Here is a 10,311-nt window from a genome sequence, read left to right as displayed (position 1 = left end):
GCCGCGGGGCACGACGGGAAGTGAAGTTCCTCGCGCGGCACGCTGGGAGTTGGAGGCGGAGCTTCCGCCTCGGTAGAGCGGGGCGTGGCCGGAGGGAGGCGGGGATGGCGTTCCTTCCGCCTCGGTGCAGCGGGGCATGATGGGAATCGCGGGTGACGCGCCGGAGTTCCGCCCGGTGCGGCGGGGCATGATGGGAGTTGTAGTCCCGGTTGGGGGGGCTCAGTGGGGCACACGACCCGCAGCGCCCCCAGCCCCGTGCACCCGGTGGCACCCTCTGCAGGGGACACAGGGGACCGGGGCACTGCGCTCCCAGCCCCTTGTCCTGGCTGTACGGGAGCCACATGGGGGAACTTGGTGACCCCGTCCTGAGGAGACCCCCCCACAGCAGGACAGGAGTGACCCCGAAACCCGACACCCCCCCAGCTCCCACACTCAGCCCCAGCGAGCGACACTTTAACGGAATCACAGAATGGTTTTGGTTGGAAAAGCCCCTCAAGATCATGGAGTCCAACCATAACCCACCCCAGCACTGCCCCATGTCCTGAGAACCTCATGTCCGTCTGTCCAGCCCTCCAGGGCTGGTGACTCCAGCACTGCCCTGGGCAGCCTGTTCCAATGCCCCACAGCCCTTTGGGGAAGAAATTGTTCCTAAATCCAACCTCACCCTCCCCTGGCGCAACTTGAGGCCGTTTCCTCTGCTCGTGGCGCTTGTTCCTGGGGAGCAGAGCCCGACCCCCCCTGGCTCCAAGCTCCTTTCAGGCAGTTCAGAGGTCAGAAGGTCTCCCCTCAGCTCCTGTTCTCCAGCTGAACCCCCCAGGTCCCTCAGCCGCTCCCATCACAGTTGTGCTCCAGCCCCTCACCAGCTCCGCTCCCTTCTCAACTCACCCAGCACCTCAAGATCTATTGTGGGACCCCCCTGTTCCCCCCAGTGACGCACTCAGACCAGCTCTGCCCTTGCAGCCGTGTTTGCCGCCAAACCCCGCAACGCTACAGCTCCGCTTTGGGAGAGGTGACCACGGGCACGTAGACCCCGTCCCCCTCACGCCGCTCCGTCCCCTCGGCCGCGTCCTCCTCGATCTGTCCCGGGATGCGAAAATCCACGGGGGGCTGGTCCCGCTTGGGGCTGGGGGTGCGGGGCCGGGACTCGGCGGGACAGCCGGTGCCTTGGAGGAACTGGAGGAAGTTCTCCTCGATGGAGCCCTCCCGGCTGGGCAGCCGCAGGTCCTCCTCGGGCGGCTGCTTGAAGAAACACGTGAGGAGCCGTCCCAGCTCGCCCCGGATCTGCCGGTTGAGGCACCCGTAGAAGAAAGGGTTGGAGGTGAAGCAGAAGTAACCCAGCCAAGTGACCACGGTCTCGGCCGCCGGCCCCACCAAGGGCTGGGCGCTCAGGGCGGTGTAGAGGTGGAAGGAGAAGTAGGGCAACCAGCAGAAGAGGAACTGGCCTCCCACGGCCAGCAAGATGGCGGCCGCCTTGCCCCCCCCGAACGTCCTCTGCGGGGTGGTGCGCGGGGCGCCCGAGGTGGTGACCATGGTGGAGCGGCTGCTGAGCGACTCGGAGCGGCGCCGCGGCGTCTCCATCCAGGTGGGGAGGGGGCCGTGGTGCATGGCGGCCACCCGCGCCACCTTGAACATGCTGCAGTAGACCACCACGATGATGAGGAGGGGCAGGAGGAAGTAGAAGGCAGCGAAGAAGACGACGAAGAACTTGCAGTAGGGACCGCGGCTCCATTGTAAGGAGCAACCGCGGCCGGCGGGCACCGGCGGGCGGTCGGGGGACAACCAGCCCAGCACGGGGACGAGGGAGGTGGCCACGGCTTTGAGCCAAACGCCCACCAGGACGCAGGCCACCAGCCCCACCGTCATCCTCACCTCGTAGCGCATGGGGTGCACCACGTAGTAGTACCGCTCCACGTTGATGGTGGAGATGGAGAGGATGCACATGCTGATGAAGCAGACGCTGAGGAACAGGTAGACGCGGCACATGGCCTCGCCGAAAACCGGGCTGTCAAAAACGGCCGAGCCGGACAGCATCTCCAGCGGCATCAGGGTGAGGGCGGCCAAAAAGTCCACCAGGCAGAGGTGGAAGACGAAGACAAACTTGCGCAGCGCCGGCGTCTTCACGATGACGGTCATGACGGCGGCGTTGCCCACGATGGCCGTCAGGTCGATGAGCAGCATGAAGAAGAGCCCCACCGACTTGGAGGCCACGTCTTTGGGTTTGCCGTCGGCTGTGCTGTTGGGGGGCATCGGCCCCGGGGGGGGCTGGAGCCCCCGCGCTGCCCTAGAGCCGTTCCAGGCCCACGGGGCGGGCAGGGAGGGCTCCATCCTGTGCCGCCACGCCGGCGCTCAGCGGCACATCGCCCATCCTCGGGGCGGCCGGCGTGGGGGGGCCAGGCATCGCCAGGGGGTCACATCCTCGCCTGCACTACGCTGGGGGGTGGTCCGGGGACGGGTGCTGCCGTTCCGGTGGGTCTCAGAGCACCCAGGGGTGCCCCCCGGGCCCCCTCATCTCCCCGCAGCGCTGGGACCTGCGGGGAAGGTTGGGCTGTCAGTGGGGGGGGGCACGATCCAGGGGGCACCCAGGAGAGCCCAGGGGGGTCTCAGCTCAGCTGTGACCCCCCAGCTGCAGCCCCATCACTGCAGGGTCTCCCTCCATAACAACCCCCTCGCCAAACCCCTTTCTCAACTGAAAACCTCATTTTCTCTGAAAAGGGGAAAATTCTGAGGCTGAAGCCCCCAAACTCCAGTGTTTCAACCCAAAACACCCCAGCGGGGTCTTTCACCCGGAGCCTGGGGACCACGAGGGGCCATGGGGACGGGTGGGGGGGTCACTGGCCCCCGGGATGCCTGGGTTCACCCCTTGCGCTGGGAGGGCCATGCGTGACCCCCCAGCCCCAGCCCACCCCCGGGATGGGTGCTGCAGCCCCCACCCCACCCCCGTGGGTGCCATCGGCTGCAAAGCAGAGCGCGGAGTGCGGGTGGGGGGCTGGGAGACACCCCGGAGCACCCCACCTATGGGTGCTTCCCCAGCGGGGGGGTGGTCCCCAGCTCCTGCATCCCGGGGAGCCATGAGCGGGGGGCTGCTGATGGAAAGGCCGAGCAGGCAGCCGGTGCCCCCTCCCCTGCCCGGAACCCCCCATCCCTCACACCGATGTCACCGGCTGGGGTCCCCCCACCCAGCCCCGCTCCACCCCATGGCAGCATCCCCCCCTCCCCGCCCCCGCCCATCGCCCCGCTGGGGCCGCGGCACCTACCCTGGGGTGGGGGGGCTGCAGGGGGCCGGGCCGAGCGCGGGGGGGTCCCGGGAGGGCGGGGGGCCCGACCGGGCGGGGATGCTCGGGGCCGGGCCGGAGCCGCTGCGGCGAGGGATGCTCCGCACCGGCTGCTGGGTCCTAAACACCTCCCGCCAGCGCGGCGGCACCCCGGGCACGGCCCCCCCGGCCCCGGGGGCTGCGGGACCGCCGTGGGGGGGGCTGGAGCTCGGTTTCACCCCCGCGGGATGGGGGGTGGGGTACCACCCCCCCCGGTTCCCACCCCGCGCATCGCTTCGAGCCTCAGTTTCCCCCGTTGCCCCCTAAAGGGGCTGCGGAGAGGACGGGGGGTCACTGAGGGGGCTGGGAGGGAGCAGCCCCTTGGGGTGGGGAGGCAAAAGGAGGGTGCGGGGAGGGGGGGTGACAGCACAGGGCGGTGTGAGAAGGAAGGGGTGGGGGCAGGGGCACAGAGTGGGGAGAGGGATGGGTGCAGGGGGGTCCACAGGGCCGGGGGGGACACTCAGAAGGGCTGCAGAGCCCCCCGACTCTGCCCACTCCCTGCCCAGCGCCCCTTCCCTTCCTCCCAGTTCAGCAGTGGAGCAACTGGGATGGGGTCAGTGCCCCCCCCGCCCCACACCGTGCCTCAGTTTCCCCATGGCACAGCCATTAGTTTGTAATGGGGATCCCCATCACTTCCAACGACCATCACCCCCCAAAAAAAGATCCTGTACAGGCTGTGAACACCCCCTGGCTGTGCCTGGGTGTTGCAGTGGGGGGGACACGTGGCTGAATGGCCCCATCCCTGGGCTGTGCCACAGAGGGTGGCGAGTGGCCGGCGGGCGAGGAGGGCACCGCGTGTCCCTGCCGCGGGCCCCGGTGTCACATGCCCATTGCTAGGTTACCGGCACCCAAAAATAAACCCATCCAAACCACATCAGAAACGCGGGACCTCGGATGAACCGGACACGTCGCACCGGGGCCCTGTGGCAGCTGCCAGTGGCTCCCCGGTCACCGCGGGCACCGGTCACACCGGCACGCGGTGTCCCAGTGTTGGGGACCCACGGGGACACCCATCCTGCCCTGCATCCCCCCTGCCTGCCCTGGGTCCGTCCCTGGAAGCACAGGGATCAATCCTGCTCCCCGGGGACCCCCCGGTTGTCCTGGTAACTCACTAAATTCCTGGAGTTTACCCAACACTGGGTGCCCCCCACAAGGCTGACACCCCAGTAGCCCGTCCCTCACCCCGATGCCCACAGGGACTCAGCCATGCCAACCCCTGCAGCCCCCATAATGTTTTGGGGGGTCTCTCATGCTGAGAAGGGCAGAGTCACCCACCTGCACCCCACAAACCAGGAAGGACCCAGCTGTGTCCAGAAAGGGGAGCAGGGTGGTCTCCCCACCGCCTCACCCTCACAAGAGGAGCATCCCAAGAATGGGGCCCTGGGGGTTTTTGTCCCCTTTGGGGAAACTGAGGCAGGGAGCCAGGGCTGCTCCTGCCCCGTCACGCCGGTGTCAGCGCCGGCGCAGGCAGATTTATGGCTTCGCTGTTTCCTGCCACCGGAGCATCAATAATTCAGGGCCTGGGTGGCTGAGCCGCGGCGGCGCAGCCTCGCAGCGCCTGCAGATTCCTCCTGTGCCCCCCGTGCCGCCCTGCAGCCAAGGGAGAAACCCCCCAGCCCCAGGGGCACCTGCGCACCCCCGGCCCCTCTGCCCCGGCCACACCGGGCACCCTTGCTGGCCCCACACCAAGCAGCACCCCAAAAACAGGTGCCCAGGACCCCCTTGTGCAGCCCCAGACCTGGATCCTGTCCCCCTGCAGCTGACCGGCTCCTCCAGCTGTGCCAGCACGTGTGCACACGCCTGGGGTGCCTGTGCACACACGTGTGTCTGGTGTGCGTGTGCACATGCAGCTGGAGGAGCCACACATGCACGCACAAGCATGGTGGGTGCATTCGTGTGCACGCACATGCGTGTGAACCCGGTGAGCTCGCACGTGGGTGCAATCTGGGGGTGCACACGCATGTACCCGGGTCACACACGTGTGCACGTGTCTCCAGTGTGTGTACTTAGACATGTGCATGTGCACGCCTGCCTGTGTGTGTGCTGACACGAGTGTGCTCCCGTGTAACACACGCCCACAGCCGGCACCAATCCTGCACAGCGTGCTGCTGGGGGCACGGTGCTGTGCCGGCTCCCCCGGGACACCTGGAACCCCGCTCGGTCCCCACCGCGGTGACACAGGGACACCCAGAGCCCACCGATGGGCCGGGAAGGTCAGGGTGCGGGGGCTCACAGCTGGGGCACCCCCGCTGTGGGCACCCCGGGAGGGTCTGGGTGCTGGGTGGGGGCCAGGCTGGGCGGCGGGTGCTGGGCAGGGATTAGCACCCGGATTAAAGCAGAGAAATTGAGGACAATCAAAGGACAAAATTCCTTGTCACCAGCCCAGCAGCTGAGGGGAGGACAGGATGGCAGCGGTGGGGGGGACAGCATGGGGTGGTACCCAAATGTGGGGAGCACATGTCAGGGTGCAGGGAGCTGCTGATGGAGGGGGGAACAGGGCGAGGGGCACCCTGGGGACACCCCAATCTGTGTTGCAGGGGTGTCTCTTAATTACTGCCCCCCCAATAAAAAGCTGCATCATCTCAGTGTAGTTTATTCCGGCTTCTTTCCCTCTAATTTTGGACCCAAAAAAACAGCACAAATGTTTTGCATCTAAAAATATGCCCGGGAGGCAGAGACACAATCGTGCGCATCGTGGCGGGGGGGGCGAGGGGCATCCCTGCCTGGCTGGGGCGATGGCACCCAGGGGTGCCCCTTGGTGGGGACGCTGGAGGATGTGTCCCCCCATAGCCCAGGGGTGGTGGGTGGCACTGGGATGGGGTCAGTACTGGGGAATTTGGGCTGGAAAGAGGTGTGGGCCAGTGCCGTGGGGTCTGGGCCAGTGCTGGGGGGGTCTGGGCTGGCACCGTGGGCTGTGGGCTGGTACTGCCAGCAGGATGGGGCAGGTGCTGGGGCAGCACAGACAGATTTGGGATGGGGTTGGGATGAGGATGTAAATGGAGTTGATGTGGGATGGGATGAGGATGAGGATGGTGTGGGGATGGGGATGGAGGTGGCGATACGGATGGGATGGGATGATGAGGATGAGGATGGGGTAGAGGATAAGGATCGGGAGCATGGGGATGGAGATGGCAGTGGGGATGAGGATGAGTATGGGGATGGGGATGAGGATGGGGACAGGGATGGAGATGGGGATGATAGAGATGGGGATAGGAGGAAGAGGATGAGATGGGGATGGTGAGGATGCGGAGGAGGACTGGGACAGGGATGATGATGGGGGTGGGCCTGGGGGTCAGGACGGGGACGGGGATGGGATGGAGATGGGGATGGGATGGAGATGGGGATGAGGGGGATCGGCGGGTTCGGGGGTGGTTCCTCCGGGGGGGGCTCAGCCCGGGGGGCGACGCGCGGCCCACGAGGGGTTAAGCGGGCGCTGCCGCCATTGGTCGCAGGCGCTGCGGCGGTAGCCAATGGGGACGGGCCGTGCGCGGGGTGCGCCGCGCCGGGGCCGCCCCCAGCCCCTGTCCCGCGGCTGCGGGAGCGCGCGGCAGCCCCGGCCGGGGTTGGGCTGCGCTCGGCTCCGCTCGGCTGCGCTCGGCTCGGCCCGGCCCGGCCCGGCCCGCTCGGCTCCGCTCGGCTCATCTCGGCTCCGCTCGGCTCGGTTCGGCCCCTCTCGGCTCTGCTCGGCCCACTCTCCTGGTCTCGGTTCGGCCCGGCCTGGCTCGGCCCGGCCCGCTCGGCGCCCGCTCGGCTCTGCCCCGCTCGGCTCTGCCCGCCTCGGTTCGGCCCCGCTCGGCTCGGTTCGGCTCTGCCCGGTTCGGTTCGGCCTCGTTCGGATCCGCTCGGCTCGGCTCGGCCCCGCTCGGCCGCCCTCCTCCGCACCGGGCCCGGTACCAGGCCCCGGTAGCGTCCCGGGGAGCGGGGGGGGGGCGGGTCGAGCATCCTCCCGCGGCTCCGTCCGCAGCAGCGCCGGGACCGGGGGGGTCAGGGGGGAACGGGGGGGCCGGGGCCGCCTCCGCAGCGCGGGGGGAGCGGGAGCCGCGGGGCACGCGTGACAGCAGGTGACACAGCCACCCGCGGGGGACGCTGCGTGGCCGTGGCCGCCTCTTGCCGTGGCACGGGAGCCCGATGCGTGTCGTGACAGCGGGTGGCCAAAGCCACCCCGTGGTGCATGCTGTGACATTGGGTGACAAAGCCACCCTGCACTGTGACACGAGGTGAGCAGAGTCCCTCCACAGTGCTCGCTGTGACACTGGGTGACCAAAGCCACCCCACTCTGCAACACCGGGTGGCCAAGCCGTCCTGCACCATGACACCAGGTGAGCAGAGAGCCTGGTGGGCGCCGTGACACCGGGTGACCAAAGCCACCCCACAGCACATGCTGTGACACTGGGTCTCCAAAGTCACCCCGTGCCGTGACACCAGGCGAACAGCTGGCCTGGCACATGCTGTGACACTGGGTGACAAAGCCACCCTGCACTGTGCCACCAGTGAGCCCAGCGCATGCTGTGACACCGGGTGACCGAAGCCACCCTGTGCAACCCAACCCTGCGTCCCCAACCCGCCATGCCAGGGGTGCCCCGTGACACCGGGGGGCTGAGCACGGCCATGGGGGGCGCTGGGGGGCCGGCGTCCCCCCTGCCCCTGCTGCTGGCCCTGGCGCTGCTGGCCCCGCGCGTGTGGGGGGGGAGCTGCCCCCCGCGCTGCGTCTGCGCCTCCAACATCCTGAGCTGCTCGCAGGCGGCGCTGAGCACGGTGCCGTCCCCGCTGCCGCGCTTCACCGCCGTCCTCGACCTGAGCCACAACAACGTCACCCGGCTGCGCGCCGACTGGGCGCCGGGGCGGCTGGCGCACCTGCACGCCCTCCTGCTCAGCCACAACGGGCTGTCCTTCGTGTCCACCGAAGCCTTCGCCCACGTCCCCCACCTGCGGCACCTGGACCTCTCCTCGAACCAGCTGCGGGTGCTGGAGGAGAACCTGTTCAGCGACCTGGCCGAGCTGGAGGTTCTCCTCCTCTACAACAACAAGATCACCACCGTGGACCGCACGGCTTTCGAGAACCTCGGCCGGCTCCGCAAGCTGTACCTGGGGCAGAACCACATCACCCGCTTCCCCCTGGAGCTGCTGCGCGACGGCAGCCGCCTGCCGCAGCTGGCGCTGCTCGACCTGTCGGCCAACCGGCTGCGCAGCGTGCCCGTGGGCGAGCTGCAGGCGCTGCCGGCCTGGCTGCGCGACCGCCTCTACCTGCACGGCAACCCGCTGGCCTGCGACTGCCCGCTCTTCCAGCTGGTCGCCCGCGGCCGGCGCCGCCGCCTGAGCGCCGTGGTGGATTTCCAGGAGGAGCTGCAGTGCTGGCTGCCCGGCGCCTCGGCGTCCGTGGGGATCCTGGCGCTGGCCGGCCGGCAGCCGCTCAACTGCAGCGAGGCGCGGGAAGCCGTGCTGGAGGCGCACCTGGGCGACAGCGTCACCCTGAGCTGCGACACCCGGCTGCGGGGGGTGCGCAGCCGGCACTGGGTGACGCCGGGAGGCGAGCGGGTGCTGGAGGAAGGGGGGAACGGCAGCGCCGCGCTCCTGGCCAACGGCAGCCTGCAGCTGCGCGCGCTGCGCCCCGACGACACCGGCACCTACGCCTGCTGGGTGGCGGGGCCGCTCCTCAACGAGACCCTTTACGTGGAGCTGCTGGTGCACAACTTCACCCTGCACGGCCCCCACGACACTCTCAACACTGCCTACACCACGCTGGTGGGCTGCATCCTCAGCGTGGTGCTGGTCCTCATCTACCTGTACCTCACCCCCTGCCGCTGCTGCTGCTGCCGCGGCACCGACAAGCCGCCGGCTCCCCGCGACGACAGCATCAACTCCTCGGTCCTCAGCGCCACCCCCAACCACGCCGCCGGGGTTCCCGGGGAGCCGTGCCGGTCCCGCTCGGCCTCCACCGCCGGCCTGGGGCAGAACGGCAGGTACAAGGTGGGGGGGACCCCGCAGCCGCCCCCCCGGCACGGCCCCAAGGCGCAGAGGAAGGTGTCGGATCCGGACTCGGTCAGCTCCGTCTTCTCGGACACCCCCATCGTGGTGTAGGGGGGGACAGTCCCCAGGGACACTCCATGTCCCCACCGCTGTTGAGACTTGTCCCCAATGGATGTGCTGCAGGCAGGAGGGGCAGACTGGGCCCCCAGCGCCGTGTCCCCAGCTTGGGGGACACACACATGCAATTGCCACCCTCGCACTGAGCATCGCTGCTGTCCAACCCCCCCGGACTCTGCCGAGGCCACCACCACCATGGTGGCACCATGGGACCGCGAGGGACGAGGGGTCTCCCGTGGGGACAGCGTGGCTGCAGAGCCAGGGGACAGCAGCCCCACGTGGCACCACAGGACCAGGGGTGACAGCGCGGGGCCAGCTCTGTGGGTGCCCCCCCAGGGACAGCAGCACCGGGGCACCCACAGGCTGCAGCACTGGTGGGTCCCACTCTGGCAGCGCTGGCCCCCCCTCCACCGCCCGGCATGTGTATCGTGAAGCATGGGTCCCACCGGGGAGCATGTGCCACCCCGGCCAGCGCTCAGGGCGGGGGACACGAGGGACATGTCACCCCACGGGGTGCAACCCCCCCAGCACCCTCCTGGCAACCCCATGCAACCCACAGCTGCAAGCAGAGCCCCCCACAGGGGTACCCCCCAAATGGCCCTGCGCCCTCGCAGCCCAGCCTGTGTCCCCCATGTCCCCCCACCCCAGGCCGTGTCCCCCCGCGCTGGCAGCTGCCCGCTGATGCCTTGGCCAAAATAAAGATGTTTCGCATCATACCTGTGCAGCCCTCGCACGGTTTTGGGGGGGCTGAAAGGGTCGTCCCCAAGATGGGGTCCCCCCATGGGTGTTGGGGGGCTTGGGGACAAGGACGGTGTCACCACGCCAGGATGGGGGGTCAGACTGAGCTGGGGCCCATCTGGGGTGTGGGGGAGCGCACGGGGGGCTGGGAGAACAAGGGGTTGTTTTGCGGGGGGGG

At 68.7% G+C, this 10,311-nt stretch overlaps 2 protein-coding genes across 3 annotated transcripts; one reads left to right on the top strand and one right to left on the bottom strand.

The window, feature by feature from the left end:
• Positions 1-987: 987 nt before the first annotated feature.
• Positions 988-4,661, bottom strand: GPR61 (G protein-coupled receptor 61; the record flags this gene model as incomplete). Of its 2 annotated transcripts, none has more annotated exons than XM_082069027.1 (2): positions 4,587-4,661; positions 988-2,528 (listed from the first exon to the last, which is right to left on the bottom strand). In XM_082069027.1, the coding sequence occupies exon 2, from the start codon at positions 2,323-2,325 to the stop codon at positions 988-990; it is 1,338 nt and encodes a 445-aa protein (XP_081925153.1). In that variant the 5' UTR covers positions 2,326-2,528; positions 4,587-4,661. The 2 variants fall into 2 exon arrangements, with proteins under 2 accessions (XP_081925153.1, XP_081925152.1); XM_082069026.1 differs by lacking the exon at positions 4,587-4,661 and adding an exon at positions 3,255-3,304.
• Positions 4,662-7,742: 3,081 nt separating this feature from the next.
• AMIGO1 (adhesion molecule with Ig like domain 1) lies at positions 7,743-10,078 on the top strand. The gene has a single exon (XM_082069257.1). The coding sequence runs from the start codon at positions 7,878-7,880 to the stop codon at positions 9,387-9,389; it is 1,512 nt and encodes a 503-aa protein (XP_081925383.1). The 5' UTR covers positions 7,743-7,877; the 3' UTR covers positions 9,390-10,078.
• Positions 10,079-10,311: the final 233 nt, after the last annotated feature.

Source organism: Streptopelia decaocto (assembly GCF_964273445.1).
Source record: "Streptopelia decaocto genome assembly, chromosome: 19".
Taxonomy (NCBI): domain Eukaryota; kingdom Metazoa; phylum Chordata; class Aves; order Columbiformes; family Columbidae; genus Streptopelia; species Streptopelia decaocto.
Note: the sequence above shows the minus strand (reverse complement) of the source record. Positions and strands in the feature narration are given on the sequence as shown.